We start from the raw sequence: 22,052 nt of genomic DNA, 5'->3' as shown, positions 1-22,052 counted from the left end.
ACACTTGCAGCCATGTTCCCAGGCTTTGTGTTTTTCCAAACGTGTTTAAAGGGATATTCCGGTGTAAATTTAATCCATGGTCTAAATCACCGTGAAACTGTGTTAGACTGCCTCTCTCGAGATCAAGTTAGCAGACCGCTAATTTACAGAGTTTTATCAACCTCAGAACGACCGCACGACAACAATACACTGCAGTAAATGAATCCAAATATAAACCGCCACCAAAAAGCCACAAATAATGCTCAGAACAGCACCAAACTTCAGCAACAGTACAAATAGGGTCTCAGCACATAGTCCGGGGCATCTAACCTCCGCTAGCTTAGCTGGATTTCTACTGAAAAGCTGACTAAATTTACCACTCTTCTGCAGCAGCTTCCTGTTGACGGGAAGTCCCGACGAGTCGATTACCGAGTGCAGTAGAGTTCCGCGGCTCATGGATGAAAATGTATGATTATGACTCCACGGAAAAGCAATCAAAGTTCATATGTGTCTTACCTGCCAGTTTATAACAGTTATTATCGAGAGCGGACAGGGAAAAGAACGGAATTGAGCATTTCTAACCGCACTCGGTAATCGTCGCGTCGCGACTTCCCCGACCCGGAAGCTGATGGAGGAGAGTTGAAATCTGTTTTTAGCTTCACAATAGAAATCCAGCTAAGCTAGCGGAGGTTAGATGCCCCGGACTATGTGCTGAGACCCTATTTGTACTGCTGCTGAAGTTTGGTGCTGTTCTGAGCATTATTTAGTGGCTTTTTGGTGGCGGTTTATATTTGGATCCATTTACTGCAGTGTTTTGTTGTCGTGCGGTCGTTTCTGAGGTTGATAAAACTCCGTAAATTAGCGGTCTGCTAACTTGATCTCTCGAGAGGGAGTCTAACACAGTTTCACAGTGATTTAGACCATGGATTAAACTTACACTGGAATATCCCTTATTTTAATTTGTTCTTCCTCCCTTTCAGGTTCCCATTGGTTGCAATCCAACATGGCTGACATCATGCCCGATTTAACCTTTTCTTATTATTATCTAACACCAAAGCAAAAACAACTGCAATGATATTTACAGACTGTTACATCGTGTAAACTTTCCATGAAGAAAAGGTTCTAGAGCTGAGCCTGTGATCTGTTTTCCGGGCTTGTTTGTCATATTTACAGCCATTTTTAAATATCTGTGAGGAACTCTTTAAATACCGTGAAGTAAAACCCAGTGGAAACATGTCAGCGTCTGTTACAGATAGCTGATTTCAAGCACTTTGTCCGGGAGGTCTTCAGACTCTGACTTGCTGTCTTTACTTTTACCGGCCGTGGAGGACGCTGCCTCAGCGGAATCAGAGTCTGGACCTTTCCCGGCTACATCTCCATGTTTGGCACCGTGACCGGAGAGCTCCGGCTCAGGTTTACCCTTCTGCACCGCCTGAGTCTTTGAGCCCTCCAAACCTCCGCTGTGGTTTCCATTTTGTGATGTTTTGCATATTTCATGCATCTGTACAGCTCCTTTTGGTCCATTGACGTCCTCCTCTTCCACTTTTTCTCCGCAATCCTCCTTCTGCACGTTGATGACTCCCTCGCTTTTCTGTACTTGGAGCACAATGCCGCCCCACTCCTCCGTCGGTCGCTGCACCTCTGTGCCGGCCCTGTCGTTGTTCTTCACCCTGCGCGAGGCGCCGCACAGGGCCTTCCTGAAGCCTCTCTTGAAGTTGTCAGACAGAAATCCGTACAGTATTGGGTTGGCACAGCTGTTGGCGTATGACAGCACAACAACAAAAACATAGAGCCCTCTGAAGTCCCCCGGTAGGACCACCAGCAAGTTGATGATGTTCAGGGCGTAGAACGGCAGCCAGCAGAGGACAAACACCGCCACCACGACCACAACCATCCTGGTGATTTTACGCTCCGACTTCCTGCGGCGGGAGGATGTGGCCTGGGCTCGTTTCCCAACGCTTCGCACCTTTGAAAGACAAGAAGGAGAACTTTGACCTCTTATTTTACCACACTTGTTAACTAGTAAAGGGTCAGTTCATCCAAAAAACACAAAAAAACATTTTAACTGCTGAAGTTTCAGTTATCCTCGCCTGAAGTTTCTGCCTCAAACCCACTCAGAAGGTAAAAGTAGGTAAATGTCAAACCACTTTGTATCTTAAAATGGTTTGTGTTGAAGACGTTGACAGTGAGAGTAATTATCTAGAGCCGGTATGACGTTGCGTTTGCGTTTTATAAGTGCTTCCGAAAAAAAAAGAACAAAGAATCCTGTCAGCCATAATAACAGTGTATCATGGCCTTCTTTGGTACTTTTTTTATTCTTAGCAAAAGCGGCATTTAATGATTTATTCCTGAAACGCTTCGTGATGCGAAAGCTGCCGTCTCACATCAAATATAATACGCCGTTCATGACATGAGATACAGAAAGATTATGACTTAATCAGTGAAATAACTGAGCAAACAACTCAAAACACATTACCAACACGATCAGTATTTTAGGTTAGTTTCAGACGACCATTCGCTATTATTATATACATTTCTTTATACATCATTATTGAGCGCATCACTGCTGCTTGATGCTGTGAAAATTCAAGTATATTTCTGCAAGTAACAAGAACAAATGCAGCCTTTTTATGTGATATATTGTGGTGGATTATTTCTGTTTTTCCATAAAATCAGGACAATACTAACTCTGGCACAGTGTGCGTCTTTATTATCTCTCTGCACATATTGCTTCACTGCAGGAGCCCCGCAGCGTCATTATTAATATCAACGGAGAGCAGTCCAATTATGATGGAAATTAGTGTGAACCAGTGTGTTGGTGTAGTTTGTGATGGCAGCTGCTTTTCTTCACGACAGCTTTATTTGGTGGGAATATCTTTGTAAATGCAAAAACAATTTGACTTATTTCCGGCTGGTTTTGGAAGTGAAAGTCTAATTTATTTTTCCTGTAGATGATGTGACATGACTGACAGTTGGAGCACTTTCATGGCTTGGATGGACATGAAACTCTCGGTGGAATAATCAAACCAAGAGAAGAAGAACTCAGCTAGAGAATAAAAAGTTCATACAAATGTCTGGGGAGACGACAACTATGATTCCAGAGGTGTGTTTCGGCAACAAACATCCAGTCACCAAGTTTAAAATTAAGTGACGTGCACTGCTAACGGACAGTTAATGTTACGGTGAATTAAATCTGAGATCTAATTTACTTCTGGGTCACTTTTGGTTTAATTCATCGCCTAATGGAACCACGACGCCAACAACAAAATGCTTTGGATGCACTACCACTCTCTCATTGCCCAAGCTCATAAACTGTCCGCAGTCCTAAAAACTATCCCAAGCAAAAACTTCACACCTCTATCTTAACGAAACACATCTGTGTGTGGCTGTAGATGTTGTACCTTGATGACGATCAGCAGGTAGCACAAGCAGATGACCAGCAGCGGGCAGAAGAAGCCCACGGTGCAGGTGTACACGATGAACGACGTCTTCCACACCTCCGCGGGCTCGGGCCACACGATGCTGCAGTTCCCATCGTCCTTCAGCACGTCGGCGAACACCACCACCGGCAGCACCACCACAAAGGACCCCGCCCAGACCGTGCCGCTGATCGCCTTGGCTACGCGAGGGCGCCGCCACCAGAAGGAGCGGATGGGGTGCACCACGGCCAGGTAGCGGTCCACTGACATCACAGTCAGGCAGAAGATGCTGGTGAACTGGTTGATGGCGTCCACCGTCATGACCACGCGGCACATGAGGGAGCCGAAGGGCCAAGAGAGCAGAGCGTTCTGCACCGCCAGGAAGGGCAGGCCCAGCATGAAGAGCTCGTCTGCGATGGCTAAGTTGAGGATGTAGATGTTGGTCACCGACTCATTCTTGGTGTAGTTGACGATCACGTGGATGACCAGAGTGTTGCCGACGAGGCCAACGACACACACTATCCCATAGATCAGAGGGATGAAGATGCCGGTCAAGCCAGGGAGCGGTCCATGTTCAGGTGCGGTGCAGTTCTGGCAGGTGCTGTTTAAGAGGAAAGAGGCGTCGCTGCGGGTGTAGTCGAGAAGCGGCTCGGAAGGAGTGGAGAGGAGCGGGGAGTTGGAGAAGGGGGAAAGGGAGTTGTTGCTCCAGGCTGCTGTCAGGGCTTCCTGAGGCAGCAAGGAGACCTGGCTGGCCTGGATGAGCTCCATGGAGGCGTTAAGGAAGTTGAGGCAACAGAAGTCGACGAGATCCCATCAGTGAACGGTCAACAGCCCTGAAAGGAAACAGAGAGAGAGTCAGCTAGCTGTTTTTCCCCTACGTTGAAGTGAAACTCTCGCCAAAATGCAGTTTTTAGTGAATGTACCCGAGTCAAACCTTTTTGTAAAAGCATAATTACGCCGAAAGAGGCACTTTTAAGATTTACCGTATTGTCGTTTTCGGGTCAAAATAATTTTTAATGGCATGCTATGGGCAACTTTACGATAGCTTCAAAATCTCTGTTTTTAAAACGCTAAGAATCCTTAACTGTCCTCCGTGATACGTCACATTCGGAGATCGATACTTCTCAACTAGCAAGATGGCGGCTAGCGGAACAAGCTTCTGCTAAAGTGAGTTGTTCAAAACTTTCTTTTTAGTAAACTCTGTGTACACAAACAATGTTCTCACTGCTCGTGTTCATGTGTAGAGACCCTGGTGATACTACGAGCAAAGTTTCATGTTGTGTCGAGCCTTCTTACTGTTTTAAAAATAGAGATTTTGATGCTAGAGTAAAGTCGCCCCTAGCACACCATTCACCCGAAAACGACAATACGGTAAATCTTAAAAGTGCCTCTTTTGTCGTAATTATGCTTTTACACGACATTCACAAAAAAAGCCTCGGTTACATTTTGGCGAGAGTTTCACTCTAACGGTCTCCTAGCTCCAGCTCCGAACTTAACACACAGATATTTTTGAATAATGGGCCCATTCACCAAAACGTCGGTTAAATATCAGGGTAAGTGTGCTGAAGTTTGAAAAAAGTTGCTCCAATCTCAGACCGGTGGCTTGCATAATAATAAGCCATTAATCATCCGGACAACCCTTCATCCATCGCAACAAAAACAAGCCAGCACCGGAACAGAAACACAACGTATTTAGTTCCATTAGCGCAGGACTTGTTTATGAAGCCTTCTTAATAACTACCATGCCGCGTACAGGCACACCCCTCATCCCTCACAGCGACGGCTAATAATTGGTGCTCTGTTAGGAACAAAATGCACTGACCTATGGAGAAAAAAATAACAGAGGCATGTCCTCCCCAACCTCGACTTAAACGCATTAACGTGCACGTGAGGATGACGGGAAGAGGGGAAAGTGTGGAGAGAGGATACAGGCGAACTGTTTAAATATTGCAGCAGCCACAAATAGAACAAATGGGAGACGTAGGCTGGTTTTTTTTCAAAGTAAAGGTCAGGTTAGGAAGACAAGCAACCGCCTGAAAGTCACCTTTGTTCAAATACACTCTGAGATCTCGATGCACATGAGTCGTCCCACATTGTTCCTGTAAAATGTATATTTCGTTTCAAGGCTATAATGCAGGAGCCAGCAGCCAGAGGTCAGGGCCTCAATTACTAAAAGCAAATGCCAGTGGACAGTATATGGTGTGCAGCTGTGAGACAACCGGAGCCACTTAAAACTTATAAATATGCAAGAACACACTCTGTAAATCCGGTAAAAGTACAATATTGTTTCTTTTTTCTATTGTGTTTTCCTCCCTGGAGTCTCAGAGTCATAGTGCTGCAGGATACACATGATACAGGCTTGATTTTTCTGATTTGGAGCTGATTGTGAGCTTTTAAGCGCCCTGCTGAAAAAACCAGCATAGACCAGCACCAAAACACAACATATGCTGGTCTTGCTGGTGAAAAGTCACCAGCAAGACCAGCATATGTTGTGTTTTGGTGCTGGTCTCTGCGGAAACACTGCAGGTAAATAGAGTCATTGTTTTAACCGGTAGATATCACCAGGAAACTTTTCCAGCTGATTACACATATTTAGTCAATCAGTATTATTTTTTTGTGTCAAGTGTCGAGCTAGAAAACAGTAAAAAACCCAACTGATGTCTTTACAGAGACTGGACTTCCATCCAAACTTAAATAATGAGGGGATAAATGTGCAGGCAGAGAAACACAGGTGAGAGTCACGAGTGGAAAGACATCAGAAACAGGGAAAGTCTGATGAGACAGATGTGAGACAGGTGTGTAGAGAAATCAGAACAAAACCCCAGAACAACAGGACCAAGATAACCAGATTCACATTTACATATGCAAACAACATATGAACCAACTCCTCCTCTTCTCTACTCTCTCCATCCTCAGGTGTGGCTTGAGGAGAAGGAGCTCTCGTCCACACCGCAGAGCGTTTGCTCACATTTTCTGCTGTTGGTGTTTTGTTTTCTTCAGAGGATAAAGGAGGTCTGGTAGTTCTGTTTTTGCGTTTTTTTTCTTTTATTAGTTAAGGGAGTGAAGTTCTAGTTCCAGCCGCCCACTGCGAGGCTGGCCCAGACTTCCTTCATGTTTTTGTTAATTTTTGGCCAGGCTTCCACACTCTCATAGATCTATTTTGCAAACTTGTCCTCAGGTATAGCGATGTTGGTTGTTTGTCACAACGCAGAGCCAACATTTGTTTAAATTATCTATTAAGAAATGCACTCAGTTGTTTCATTTATTCGACATATTGGAGTCAAAGGTTTTTCGAGAGAGAATGTTGTATATCTCTTCTAATCACTCCATAAACCAAACGATAGTTTAAACGGCCATAAAGTATCAATTTTCACGTTTTTTTTCAGAATGAGAATTTGTAGAAATCCAGCAATGCTCACATTTTCTGCAGGTTTGTTTTCTTTTAATGATGGAGGTCTGGTAGTCCTGTTTTTACGACTTTGTTTGTTAGTTTAGTTTTATATTAATTTCTTAGTTTAGGGAGTGAAGTTCTGGTCACTGTGAGGCTGCCACCATTTATTTATTTTTTTGTTCATTTTTGGCCAGGCCTGCCCGCTCTTATAGTTTTTTGTTTTTTTCAGAATAAGAATTTACATGAATTATACAATTATAAATGAACTCCTTTTGTAAAAAAAAAAATTAAAAAAAAATTAAATTTAAAATGGGAAATGGAAGATCCCATACATTTTTAAACTAAAATAAAACTTCCCTGATTTCTTTTTCTTCTGATATTCAATGTTTGTACATGAAAATGAGAAAATTCAATACACAATAACATTCTTATAAATTATTTTTGAGAACATCTGAACCACAATAAACACCTAAATGTGTACATTTTTGACTCTTTTCTTTCAACGAGTCTGAAAGAAGTCTCAAAACGTATCTTTGTCTAGAAACATTGGGCCTCATTCACCAATATCTTCTTAAGAATCTTCTTAGATTCTTTCTTAAGAGGTTCTTAAGAGGTTCCTTAAGAAAACCTTACGTCAGATTCACCAACTCGTTCGTAAGCCTCAGAATTGTTCGCAGCTGTGTTCTTACATTGATGAAAGCCGCAGGAGCAACATATATGCCATTGTTTTGCGGGCCTTGGATGGAGAAATGCCACGTATAAATAGGGGGGGGGGGGGGGGGTTACTAATTGATGGCATGTTTCCAATTTACTTGATTTATCTTAAATCATTGGCACATTTAATTTATTTTAGAATTTAAATTCTTTGTAAATTACCAAAAATATTAAATGAATAAATAAATGAATAAATATGACAGAATTATCACTGTAATATTGCATTTTATTGAACTACACAAGAGAAGAAAACACAACCATGCCAACATTTCGGCACTGAAATGTGCGTAAGAGTACTCCTGAGTGTTCGTAGGATTTGTTCTTGCCTAAGAAAAAATCCTAGATAAGAAAAAATTCATGAATGCCACAATCTTCGTAAAATCTTCGTAAGTGGGACTTAAGAACAAATTTGTTCGTAAGAACGGTTCATGAATGAGGCCCATTGTTTTTTTCAGCTGTTGTGTCTCCTCTTCAAAACCTGATGTTAACAACTATGTTTAACATCATTCACAGTCCTGCAGCACAACAGTGTGAAGATAAAGACTCTCCAATACAATAAAGAAGGTTCCACTTATAACGCTGTTGTCATTCCAGTCAGACTCAAACTGAATGGAGCGCCACAACCATTTGAGCTATACTTCCTTCTATGGATGAACCCTATAGAAACCAATCAATACTGTCACAGAGGTGGCTTTGCAAGCATAAGGTGTTAAAAATGAGCACCTTCACACTCAGACCCCACTCTGTGTCCAAACCACCTGCCAGCCTGTATAATTCACACATGGAGAATTAACTGAGACAGAGGTTGAAAGGATTTTGTACGAAAGATGAATCCTGTAATTCTTTCAGACAAACATTTAAAGGTGTCCAGCCCACGTGAGCTTACAGGACACATACATTTCTGTGTGCATATCAAAGAAATCTTTCATAATCTTATCATGAATTATATATTTGACTCTTTTCCATGTAATTATTATTCAAATCCAGCCTAGTGAATTGTTCAATGATTCATGCGATGATGAATTTAAGAGGGTATGACTGGTGAACTGTGTTTTATTGATTATTTGTGGATTTTACATCCAGTTTTAAAGCTCTAAAAAGAGAAAATCCAACCCTGACTACATATGAAACAATGTATATGTTTGGTTATAAAGTCCACCTTCGTCATTAAAGAGTAGGTCACTTGTTTTTTTTATTTTCTTATTTTATTATTTATTTATTATGTATTGGGGCGGCAATAGCTCAGTCCGTAGGGACTTGGCTTTGGGACTTAAAGGTCGCTGGTCCAAGTCCCACCCGGACCTAAAAAAGAATGATGTGCGCATGTTTCACATCCTTGGCATTGCCGAGGTGCCCTTGAGCAAGGCACCTACCCCTATCACTGCTCGTTGGGCGCTGTGGCATGTGTGGCAGCCCCTTCGCTCATCTCCTCTACACTGCATGTGAGTGGAATTTTTTATTTTTTTTCCCAATTTGGGATTAAAATAGTATTTAAAATTAAGAACCGCATTAATAGTAAATAAGCTAAATGTTAAAATGACGTATACTTTACCTTACCTTTACCTTTTACTTGAAAATACAGGAGAGAATAAATTTAAATCTAATTTGTAACGCCTTAAATGTGCATTAGAAAAGGAATATTAACAAAATGCACAAGATAAATTTAAAAATGTAAAGCAAGCTGTGGATTTTTGTGGTTCATCAGTAAAATACAGTTTTATCATCAGCAGACCTGGATCCCCTGGACCAGCTGGTGTAATGTGGAGGAGGCTTTTTTTTCTTTTTTTTTTTTTAAATCATACATGATTACAGGCTTTTTACCAAAATCATAGCACAAAAACATTATTTATATAGTCCTTAAAATGTCCTATTGATGAGAGGCACCGCTCATATAATCACACACGCTTCCCAGTGTGCTCCTGATTTCCAGGTTGTGCAGCACAATACCCTGCCGCTCTAATCTCTGACGCACACAATGAGAGCAGACGGACTGTAAGTCTTCCCGGAGGGCATCGCCTCTTTTGTCTGCTGCTCTGTGGTCGGCTCTCCGGACACCTTTCCTGGGAAATGTTGCTACGGTGATCAAGGGGTCAAGAAAAGGCCCGAAAGGCCCTGCACGGAGACAAACAAGGGGGTCGAAATGAATGCTGATTGAAGAGCCGATGCTCTTTACATTCACACACAAAGGAAATAATGACTTTTAGGGAGCATTGTGTGCGGGTTGACATGTGTGTGGTATGTGCGTTTGTACATGTGTGAATGCAGACGGCTTCCTTTCGTGCAGCTGTTGAATGCAGATACTGCAGGTTCAGATCAGAGAAACGTCGATGTCATGAAAGTATTTAAAGATCGAAGCTTAAAAGTTTAAACTGTTTCCTCCTGTTGCCGTTTAATGAAATGTCTTAGCTCGCTTACCTGAGGATATCATATAGGATATCTTTGGCTTCATTACGCCAAACAACTGCAATCACTCTGACCACACAAAGATGGACATTAACTCGATAAATCAAAGTTTTCCTTAATGCAGCTGTTCGCATTAAAGACGGAGGTGTTTTGCAAACACAGGCGAGTCTACTGGCAGCAGACTGTGATATCTTATTAACGAGGGGCAGAATTGTAATATAGGATGGCTGTGGCTCAAGTGGTAGAGCCAGCGTCTTGTTATCAGAAGGTTGCTGGGTCGATTCCCCTGGTCTGCATGTCGAAGTGTCCTTAGGCAAGATACTGAACCGTATAAGTGTATGAATAACTGCTTTGAAAAAGCATCTGCTAAATACCCTGAATGTAAATGAGATATAAAATATTAGCTGCTGAAAGTCGCAGCTGCCAAATGCAGAAAGGAAAGCTGGCAATAAAAGAATGTTCAAACCGGTACTTTCATATGTTATAAATACAAAAAGCAGAGGGATTTAGTGCCTCAATAGGTCTCTGCTGTAGGATAATATCATATACTAAAGTGAACTGAAGCCAACTGAGGAAGAAGAAAATGAAACTCTAAGATGGGTGCACACCCGTCAGCGCCCACGTACTGAGCTCCACAGGATCTTCTATAAATAATAATGCAATTATCCAAGAAATTGAATTATCAATAGGTGGTGCTTTTGTATGCATTAATGAGTTATCCAGACCCTGACCGTGTGAAACATTCGTTACCATGGTGATGTACCTTTTTTTTTTTTTTTAGGAAGAAGTGAAACACCATCACTCCAAACAAGACGTCATACGGACCACCTGTCAAAAAGTAGCATTACGTCATCAATGATACGCCGTTTTGTTTTTGGCATAGTCAGAACTCTCTTGTAATTAAACTAACTAATTAAAAAAAAGTACAAACTAAAGTCAAAGTGTGAGCAGAGAGTGGGAGTTGTTGCTGTTCTCGTTCAGTGAAACGCAACCAAAGAGAAGTTTGTGCGCAAAGAGCATTGGTGCCATTTCGAAAGGTGTAGGAGGGAAATGATAAACTAACGGCTAATCTAATGGATTCCTCCAATATTTCACATCTATTAATATAACTCCAAGTCTTAACAAGAATAACGACTTAAGAGTCTTGACATTTCCATAACACTGTGGATTCTGCAAAACAAGATTACGTAAACCTAAAGCTGCACGTAGTGACAATCACACAAAGGCGGACTGTGACGACCGTCGTGGTACGGCAACTCTGAGGGGACACGCTACCCTCAGATTCAGAACTTGCTTCATGCCATCCCACTTCTGTCTAATCCCACTTCCTGTCATCTCTCAAACTGTCATAAAGGCCCAAAAAAACCAAACATGTCGAGGCAACCTGCCCGGCAACAAACCCCACATAGACAAAGCTGATGACTAAGTGGTGAACATAGTGCAACATGTAGCGTAGGAGTGTAACTATTGGACTTACATCTGCCGGTTGGACGCAAACACGGCTCGGAATCAATGCTAATGTCACAAAGTCAATATGGCGTTTCAGAAAAATAATGAAGTCAGGTTTAAACTGTGGAATATAAATCCATCCTATGTTTGAAGGCTTGCGAACAAAAGCAAAATTCAAAAGGAAGCTTGAAACTATTATTTTGTGTGTGTGTGTGTGTGTGTGTGTGTGTGTGTGTGTGTGTAATTGCCTGTATTGACGACACTAAATTCCACGACAGGAGCGTAATCCATTTCTCCATCAATGATTCCTTCACTCGTTGTGCTCCTCATTGTTTGTCTACAATGAATACTTTTATGACATGCTATCACTTAATCAGAGCGTCACAGCCCGGCTGGAAGTGGCGCATTTTAGAGATTTATTGGTGAGGTGACAATTGTTTGAACACAATGAGCAGGAGCGGCTGCGAAACTCAGAATCGCTATTTGACTCCCGGCTATGAACACAAGCTGGCTTCAGTTGCCGTCCTCTGCTAAGGACCAAGGCGTCCAGTCTTTTAATGTCCGGCTTTTTAATGTTTCAGGCATTTTTTTCTTTAAAAGATGCATTTTCAGCCGAGTGCTTCTATAACATCAGTTTCCACGCTGCTACAGCGCAGTGTCTTATGGCAAACTGATGTGCGTATCGAGCTAAAAAAGGTCCGGTGTGAAGTATCGTGGCTGCTAAAAATGCAAAAAGTCAGTGTTTGATTTGTTTGTTCTGGGCTACTTGTAGAAATATGGACTCCGCAGATATAAAAGGCTCATTCTAAGGTAATGAAACCACAATGATTTCCAATTTCAGGTGTTTATCTACGTACAAAGTCTTTATTATAACGATTTATTTTTCTGCCCCTGAACTCCCCCGTTAATCCTGAACACTAGACCTTTAACAGTTCTCATTACTGGTATCAACACACACACAAAATGTATATTTCACAACACGCAGCCATTCAGCTGAATTCTCTAAAACGCAGTCAGTGCCGTTGTGCTGACAGTATTGTTGACTCTTTGCGTATGAGAGGCCTCATCATGATTACATGCTTCACACCGCGGGTGAAGAGCCGCTTCCTCCTCACTGAAAGCCGCGCTGATGCCTGTGTAATAACATCATAATTATTCAAGCCGCAGCTCAGTACAAACAAGCTGCTGGTGGGATCAAGAGGCAACGAGGTCACCATTAAAACAGATGCCCGCCTGGTGAATAATTCAGTCGGGGCTGACTGCTCGGATAGAAACGGTTATTATTTCATTCATTAAGTGCATTTTGGGCCATTTCCTTTGTTTCTTTTTACACTCTCTCTTGTTTGTAATTAAAAGTTGGTCACTTTCAGAGACCTTTTTTTAACAGTGAGGACACATTTGCATGATATTTTGCAGCAGGTAAGTGCTTTTCCACCCTCTGTTTGAGAGAGCTGCATTTAATACAGAGCCTGGAGGACTTTACATTAAAAGAGATCGGGTCATCCTGACTTGTTCTTAACAGGTTTTACACAGCAGTAACTCCACACACACACACGCACACACACACACACACACACACACACACACCTGATCAACTGTGTCTGGCACTGGAGGTCGCAAAGCCAACACCTGTACACGTGACAGCACCCCAGTCCTCTGAAACAGACACACACAATGCTCTCAAATACAGCTGGAGTCTGCCAATAACACGATGTTACACCCGAACTTGCACTAAGAGGCAATATTGTTCTTTTTTTTCAATCAGACCAGAAAAAATAAGAAATAAATACGAACAAAATCAGTTTCCAAGCTCAGAAACTGATTCAGAGAAACTGTTACAATATGGTTTGCTACAGAGCAGTGGCGTGCACAGACTTTTGAGGGGCAGGGGCGATAAGAAGGGCACTTTAGCGTGTGTTTTGGCTCACAAGAGGGCACTTTAGCACGCGTTTTGGCTCACAAGAGGGCACTTTAGTGCATGTTTTGGCTCCCAAGAGGGCAGTTTATCATGTTTTAACCAGCCAAGGGGGCAGTTTAGTGTGTTTTGCCAACCAAGAGGGCACTTTAGCATGCTTTTTTGGCTCCCAAGAGGGCACTTTAGCACACGTTTTGGCTCCCAGGAGGACACTTTAGCGCGCGTTTTTCAACAATTGGGCCACGAGGGGGTGCGACATATGTTGAACACCACTTTATAGTTAGGCATCTTTTATAAGGGGTTGAGAAGTTGTAACCAAAGTTGCCATCAAGTGCGTGAAGATAGGGGTAGTTAAATCCCTTAAATCAGCTACAAAGTGTCCAGATAAGCTCAGACTGCAGTTTAATAGTCCCTGAAATACAGTGTGAGATAAATCTGATGTCCTTGTTTATGCAACAATACCACAGTGTCTTCCTGCCTTCTTTCCAGAAAGCTCCACTTGGTCCAGAACTGTAAAAAGATTGTTACCACTGGTTTTATTCAGTTATTTGATGCTGTAAAAATGGGGTGAAATGTCATGATTGACAGCTGAGCCCTGCACGCAGCTGAGTCACGTCGATGTGTGGACGGGAACTTGATACCGCGACTCTGCCGCCAAATCATGTCCGTGCAGAGCCTAGCTCAAAATGTACATCACGCAATATGGCGGCATACAATGTTTTGAGAGTCCATAACTGGAGCCATTCGGTCCAATAACACTTGGTAAAGCTAGAAGAGCCGCAAAACTGGAAGTAAGCTGCCTTGGTCGGCGTAAGTCTCTAGTGCGTCCTCTCTATTGGCCCCACAACACAGAAGATCCGGGTATTTTGGTATCATGCGCCACTGAGCAGCTTTCAAAGGAATCAACAGGACTCCGTCTCCATGGCCAGGTATAATTAAACGTCCTTGGTGGAGACGTGTCGGCCATCCTCATTCCAGGAGGTGGTACTTATTATGTATAAGTGAGTGTGGCTGTGTAAAAATAACAATTACTTATCGTATACAAGAAAGGCAGCCTGTGAACACACAGTAGGGAATGGGGGAATGCTAATCACGCAAAGGTGCGTTAGAAAGCTTATTAAAAAATGTCCCCCAGACTGGCTTGAAAGAGGGATAAGAGAAGTTATTACTAAGAGGAAAAAGGTCACGACATCACCGGCATCAATGGCTCCCTCACATCACAGAAGCATTACAGTGTCGAGGCTTAATGCCAGTACCACACACACACACACACACACACACACACACACGCAGGGATCCTCTTAGCAACAGAGCACCGAGCAGCAGTCTGACCCGAGGAAGATGCCCTTTTCGGGTAAAGACAGTGGACTAATTATGCGCATGTACTGGTCATTTAGCTGACAGAAAATCAACAACTGTGTTGACACTTTCGAACAAGAAACTATCAGAGGAAGAGGGATACACCATCAGCTAATTGGGGCTCCATCTGTCTTATTTCCCCCTAGGGGAATCTACTCCCTCTGCTGCCGATCAATTAAGGGATTTGCGGGGCTGGATCAGGTCTACATCCCCGCCGACGCCGCCGCCTCCACGCTTTTCATCACAGGAGGCAGACAAGAGCTCACAGATTAGCCCGACTTTGATCAATACTCCTACAAGCTCGTCATGCACGTGCACGTTTCATAGTGTGGTTTCCCCTCTTTCTGAACCCACGCATGCAAATGAGTCATTTTTTTTGGCCCTGAGCCTCTGCGGCACCCACAGGTAACACAAAGTGGACGGTCGTACAGTATGTTTGATTGTATTTATGTTATGTCGACAGTCTCTTCCAAACACAATGTCGGCAACAATTAACTCTTCCCACGCAGGCGTGCAGCACAACGCACAGGGCGTCCCAAAACAAATGCATGTAATTACGGAGCAAATTGGCCAGATGAACAGAATGGAATAAAAAGCTTTAAAAGCAGCTCTAGAGTGGAGGTCTACCAATTAAATTAAAAGCTCCTGCATGTCCCCAGACAGTACTGAGAGAGAGAGAGAGACAGAGAGAGAGAGAGACGGGTCATGAGAGGTTTTGATAATTTTCTTCATTTGGCTTCTATTCATTATTTCAAGCAGCGAGACTTCACTCGTTCACAGGTGCAAAGCGATGAAAAGAAGAGGTAAATTAACATGCCGGGGATGTAGTGTAGCATCTCAGAATGTTCCTTATCAGTGGAGGTGTTTTACATTTATTCAAAATGTATTTTTCCTCTCCTGGTTTCTTCTCTTTTCCTCCTATTTCGCCTCTTTTTTCTCAACTCTAGTCCCTCCTTATCTCCTCTCCTTGTTCTCCTTGTCTCCTCTCACCTCTGCTCTTATCTGTGACTCTTCTCCGATCTTCTCTCCTCCCTCATTTCCTTTCCCCACTGTCTTTACGCTCCTCTCCTCTCACTCTTATCGCTCTCGCTCTCTTTTCATATCCTTCCTCCGGTTGTCCATTTCAAGGGTTTCCCAACCTTTTTTGGCTTGTGGTCCCTCGAAACGCATCAATGTCTACCTGAAACCAGCCGGGGGAAGACGTATTAACATCTTTAAATATGGAAGAAAAATGACAAATTATGACATCAGTTAACGTACAATAGTATTGGACATATTAACATATAGTCTGCTCAAAGTACCAAATCAAAAAAATACCCATTATGCAGAAAAATGAGAACTATTTATGCATGAATATATAAACATCTCTCCAATTGCAGCTTATAAAGGTGGAGCTTTAAATCACTTCATGTACTGCCATCTGGCTCAAACCATAAAAATACATCGTAATTAGTTGAATACCTGTGTAGAAGCAGTTTAATGTGACATAAAATGGAAACACTCTGGTAAAGTACAAGTAGCCTACTTCATTAAATCCTCATCGCAAATTATTGGTCTTAATGTGAACATGAGCTGTGAGCAATGAAAGAGGGAGTTTACCTTCTCTGGTTGTTTCATTGGAAAGGTTGTTTTTCTTTTCAGAGGCATCCGTCCAGTTTTCATGAGACAGAAGCGCAAATTAAGTCAGGGAAATGTCAAACTACAACATATTTGTGCATAAGAATATATGTGTCTTCTTACAGCATCATCTTGTGAGCCATCAGATGTGTCTTGGGAAACACAGGTTGGGGAAAATCTCCGTTTTTGTCCCCAACTCTTATTTTTTTAGTCGTATAAAAACGGGCTGATCTTTTCTCACAAACCGGACTAACTCTGACCCAAACTTCTCCGAGCGATACAGAACAGCACCTGTGGAAATCCTACAGTGAGCAGCACACACTACACTTACCATTTGTGTTGAATGAGTCGGTGAACACGACAGCTCCTTGTCGATAAAGGCTGAATTAATCTGAGATAACTGAGATGTGACTGGACATTTGGACACGTCTGCAGGAGCGTGTTGTGCGTAAAAGTTCGTTTATCAAAATGCGATGATGCAAACTCAGTGGTGCCGAGCTCCTCCAACGGCGAGAGGAGATATTTTACTAAGTCACTGAGCAGAACTTTATCAGAAACACTGCGTTTATAATCTTCATTTGGGGAGTTTAACATGGAAATACCGTGCGCACCAAAGACGGAGAAACCAAAGAGAGCCAGCGATCACGTCCAAAGAAAGAGATAAAGAAAGACAGAAAGAAGAACTCACCACAGTCCACGACCAGCTGGAGATGTCGCATCATCGTTAGAGTCCAAATGAGGTTAAATTTCCCCTGAAATGTGACTCGTCAACTGTGGCGTCCGCGGAGCTCCGTCTGCGCGCTCAGAGAGCCGAGAGCAGCCTCCACCCGCTGAGCCCACCTCTGCTCACGCGCGCGCATACACGCACGGACAAATGCAATTATAATGTTAATGATGTTATCGACTTTTTGGTTAATACAGGCCATGATCCGAGCTGTATCGCTTCTCCCCCCTCTTCCATCAGTTAAGCCTTTTTTTCTCTTTTCTTTGCGTCAATACTTGAGAACCAATTTCTGACATTTTAATTGACTTCCAGGATTTCACACAGCTTTTGACATATCCGCCATCTGTTGCCTATAAGGTTCAATATTTTTCAATCCCCTCTAATATAAATATAAATATCCCTCTCCATTCGAATAAAATAGAAAAAAGTTTATAGGAAATGCCACAAACCCTGCAAAACAGGGCGAACACGAGCTGTGGGAATAATGTGAAGCACACGGCAGAGGCCCACCCAAGGTTGATCAATTTATACCTTCTTTGTGTGGTGAAAACTCTCATTTCCCTTTGTTGGGAAGTGAACGAATAAAAGATGAATCCACAAAAGATGTAGGTATTTCAGAAAAAGGGAAAAACTAGAGAATAACAGGGCCAATCTATTCCAGCTGAAAGGTCAGCGCTCTTCACTCCGGGGCGCTCTGGGTGAGTCTGACAAAGAGCCACAGAGAAACTCACAGTTTAGGATACGATGATAATAAGTCTAAAAGGGAGGTTCAGAGCGACAGGTGAGATTTGCCTTGAAAACGCCTCAGTACCAACGTTGAGCTGATAAGTGATCCTGAGAACAGAGTGTGTGCTCTGTGCCCACACAGCTCCCCCGTAACGTTGGAACCTCACTCAGGTTCACACTCGGGTCAGATCATAACTCACACTTATTCAAAGTAGTAATGATATGTAAGGTGGAAAGGTAACAGATGATATGTGATGTGAAGGGAGTGCAAACAGGTGCCCTACAGGTGTTTTCTTTACATACCCTTAGCAAAAAGTAGTTTATTCAAGTGTTCTACAAGTATACTTATTTTATATTAAAACTGAGACAGTATACTTGAAGTGTACTTTTTATATACTACATTTTATATACTTGAGAAAAGTATAGTGGAGTATACTTGGCTTATACTGAAAAGTATAAAGAATAGTCTAAGACTAAATACATTAATACTTAGACTTAGACTTTAATACTAAAGCTTATGCTTATGCTTAGGCTTTAAAATACACAATGACAAAAATGCTGATATTTAGCTCTTCATAAATTTAGAGGATTTCACGAGGTCCCAGGAATTTAATAGTAGTTTCAACGTGACTTTTTCCCTTTTTTTCTTTTGGGATACTTTGCACAGGAACACCTGATAAATGGTCAAAAAATTTGCATCACTGGAAACATTCATAGCCAATGAGGTGGATTTGATAAACCTTCATGAGGTGATTGGTGGCTGGAAGGCCAACAGGTCAGTGAGAACAGGTTCAAGAAGGCCCCACTGTTGCACCAGGAGGGCAGTCGGAGTCTGAATCAGAGTCAGAGATGGGTGGCTTGACAAGTCTTCTCCTGTTGCTGTGTGTCGGTGAGTAGACCACTATGCTTCACACGTCTGTTACTTACTTACTAGGATATTGTAGGGTTGTTTTCTGAATGGATCTTAACAGGTAATAACAGTATCCAGTGGAAGATGCACCTAGAGATGGAAAACAATTCACACTCACATTTACACTTTGGGTCAAGTATGTTTGGGAGAATGTGGCTTCTCACCGTTCTCTTCCAGTTACACTCCATACAAAGATGGTGTCACTTAATTTAACTTTACTCTCCATTCCTCGACCCACCAGAGGAATCATCTTCCTTGTTGAGGTGTAAAGTTCATGACCACCAGCCACACATGGTCACATGTCCATGATGGACACAGTGAATACTGGATGTCTGGCATATCTGCAGAAGATTGTCAGGGACAAATCAGAAAATGTTATTTCCCAGGTGCATTACAACACAGAAGAAGAGAAGATGTGATGTCAATGAGAACGTGTTGCTAAATGTAAAAGACACATGTTGAGCACTGTCTTATTTCTCTATCTGTCGCTGTCCTCTACATCTTTGTATAGTGAATAAGTAGCCTTGTATATCTCAATGATATGACTTTAATTCCATTGTGTGAAGTTGAACTTACTCTGCAAAAATGGCAAAACGGCTTTTATTACAGTGTTTCTTGTTCATTTATGTGACATGTAGTGTCAGGTGGCACAATCCATGTAGTTAAGATGAGCAACTTTTTTTTCTAAATGAATGAATGACTGTAGAAAGATTTGCTGCTTTAAAGACAACAGTGACACATATTGTAATGGTACTTAGTGCTGTGTCATTGTGTGATGAGTGATGAAGTGTTACTGTTGTCGGTGTTCTACAACAACAGTTGACACTGAAATGTGTGTGTTGTTGCATTAATGGAAACCCTCTACAAACTTTTGAACATTTCATCATGTTTATAATTACTTGTAAAGATGGAACAAGTTGTTCTCTACTAAGACTTCTGCTCTAACTACAGTAACCTGATGGAGGACTTTTCTCTTTCAGGTGTCACAGTGAGCGCAGTGTTGGATCTGCAGAAGAGGATCATTGGAGGTGATAACTGTCTGGATAATCAGCGCATGTACCATGTGAAACTTATTAATGAGGTGGATCTATTAGAATGCGGTGGCTCTCTGCTCAAGAACAACTGGATTCTGACCGCAGCTCACTGCTGGATGTGGTGAGAGAGCTTCATTTAAAATCTGGAAACATATTTCTCATAAACTCAATCTGAAAACACTGAAGCAGCAATCTATCACTGATGTTTTGATATGAAACTAAAGCATTGCCAAAATAAAGATATCATTGCTTCTGTTCATGATTTTGCTGATTTGAAATGACATGAATCTTCAGTAATTCAGTGATGTTCTTCTCTGACCTTCACCTTATTTTTAGGGGTATGAAAGCGGTTGTAGCTGTGCATCCAGGTGCTAAACTAAAAACTGTGGTGATCACAGCACCGCCTGTGATGTATGGGGATAACCAAAACAGGATCCATGACATCATGCTGCTGAAGCTACCACCCCTAGACAACCTTCCTAAGATTACACCTGTAGATCTTCCCGTAGATTGTACGAAGAAACCCAAGCCGTAAGTTGTGATCTTTCTCTTTAATTACATCTGAAAGCTCAACTCATTTTGAAATAAAAAATGCAACAGTCCTGTAGATCTTTTTTTTATTGAGGCTTTTTTGGTTTTCTTTTGAGTCATGTCTTAGACTTTGTTAAAAAGAAAATGGTTATTGATGTAAAAATCTCGCCTTTTGACTTTTTTTAATTGTATTTCAGAGGTGATACAGTTCAGATTGCAGGTTATGGAGTCACCAAAACCAAAGGCCCTAATAATGAAAGAGGTGAGATGAATCCTCTGTTTTATAACAATTGTTATCTATGCTTATCACAGCGAGTGTCATCGTTTATCCATGCATGATTGGTAACAATGCTGACTCATTATATTAAATACATTTTTATTTTGTCTTAAATTTGTGTTTCTGTTCAGTTACAGTATAAACATAAGACATACATCTGCCAGTAAATTTTGCTCATTTAAAAATGTTGTCAAACCCAGCGACATATTTTAACATTTAAAGATGCTTTTTTGATTAGATTTCTCTAAGATGTCTGGATAGGTTTTATATACATCTAAAGAAGTATGATTGATCTGATTTCATTTGTAAGGTTCAGATAATAGTAGTAGATTTATAGTTGCAGTGAGGATAAGTAGATTATTCAATAAAAAAAACTTTGTTTAGATCTAGAAGGTGGGGAAGCCGATAAACTCCAATGTGCCAACATCAAGCTTACCGACTGTACCAAGCTCAAGAAAATCATGAGCGATGATGAGCTGACATCATATAACCACTTCCTCTGTGGTGAAACTTCCAAAGTGGATTTATCTCAGGTGAGTAGTCATGGCTGCTAACCTCATATCTTTTCTATGGTCATTACTTTTACCCTTTTTAATGTCAATAAGCTTTTCAGAAAATTATGCAAAAGTCTGTAACAAACAAGCAATATATACATCTCTTTTACAGGGGGACTCTGGGGGAGGAGTGATGGTCGGGAACATGATTTATGGTGTTTTCTCTTTTATGGGTGATGCTGAAAAAGCACATGCTGCAGATGTTGGATTCATGGACGTCTGTGAATACAAGAAATGGATCGAAGATACTACTCCTAAATAAAAAAATCCCGATAAAGGAATATTTGGGCTTGGGCTTTGTCCCATTTAAAGGACATTTCACTTTTAATACAAATTGATGAGCTACTCCAAATTTGCAGTTGATACATTTACAATGGATTGGTTTGCATTAAATGTTCATCATTTGCAGTGCCCTATATTAAAACAATAAAAGTGATTCTACAAAGTTACACAAGGTGGTGTTTGTCATGACTGTTCACACATTATTGCTGTTATGCTGCTATGATGAAAAAAAAGACATTTCTACAATGCTACATTTTCAATATGTAAATTCAGTGGATGATGCCTGTCATTAGGCTATTACAGCCTGCGATTACTGTTAATGTACATTCATAGTATGGAAAAGCACAATGATGAACAATTATGACTCCTTTTATTAGGTTTATGTCACTTGAAGTAAAATAGACTTATGATCATAATTTAAGAAATTTGTATTTATTAAATGGTTCACTGTCACAGATAAAGATACATGAACATATTTCTGCACAATTTCCATTTATCAACATCTAGTGAGGCGATAGGCTGCTATGAACTTTTAAGATACGCTGGTGCCTGCTCATTAATGGCTTAGTATGTCTCTGGGAGGATTTTTTCAAAGTTTTTCTCAGCACACTACTTTTTGATGCGATTCAAGCTCATCAGTGATGATGATCAGAAGTGATCATCAGATTTAGAGAGGAGCTGTCTGGTATGACTAAAAATAGAGAGAATAAAGAAACACGGAATCTGAAATCTGAAAATCTGCCTCATGTGTGATACATGACAAAAGTC

General features: G+C 41.6%; 2 protein-coding genes across 4 annotated transcripts; one reads left to right on the top strand and one right to left on the bottom strand.

Moving 5' to 3' along the window:
* Positions 1-870: 870 nt before the first annotated feature.
* LOC115593158 (somatostatin receptor 3) lies at positions 871-17,060 on the bottom strand. 3 transcript variants are annotated; one of them, XM_030436563.1, is made up of 3 exons: positions 16,935-17,060; positions 3,381-4,231; positions 871-1,945 (listed from the first exon to the last, which is right to left on the bottom strand). In XM_030436563.1, the coding sequence occupies exons 2-3, from the start codon at positions 4,164-4,166 to the stop codon at positions 1,226-1,228; spliced, it is 1,506 nt and encodes a 501-aa protein (XP_030292423.1). In that variant the 5' UTR covers positions 4,167-4,231; positions 16,935-17,060; the 3' UTR covers positions 871-1,225. The 3 variants fall into 3 exon arrangements, with proteins under 3 accessions (XP_030292423.1, XP_030292430.1, XP_030292439.1); XM_030436570.1 differs by lacking the exon at positions 16,935-17,060 and adding an exon at positions 15,620-15,797; XM_030436579.1 differs by lacking the exon at positions 16,935-17,060 and adding an exon at positions 12,943-13,007.
* A 1,485-nt stretch (positions 17,061-18,545) lies between these two features.
* On the top strand, positions 18,546-21,273 carry LOC115589033 (kallikrein-15-like). Its single transcript, XM_030429699.1, has 6 exons — positions 18,546-18,585; positions 19,587-19,761; positions 19,977-20,171; positions 20,369-20,433; positions 20,833-20,981; positions 21,115-21,273. Exons 1-6 carry the CDS (start codon positions 18,546-18,548, stop codon positions 21,262-21,264), a joined length of 774 nt encoding a protein of 257 aa, XP_030285559.1. The 3' UTR covers positions 21,265-21,273.
* The last annotated feature ends 779 nt before the right edge of the window (positions 21,274-22,052 follow it).

This window comes from Sparus aurata, chromosome 1 (assembly GCF_900880675.1).
Source record: "Sparus aurata chromosome 1, fSpaAur1.1, whole genome shotgun sequence".
Classification (NCBI taxonomy): Eukaryota; Metazoa; Chordata; class Actinopteri; order Spariformes; family Sparidae; genus Sparus; species Sparus aurata.
The sequence above is the reverse complement of the archived record's forward strand: the minus strand, read 5'-3'. Positions and strand labels throughout refer to the sequence as shown.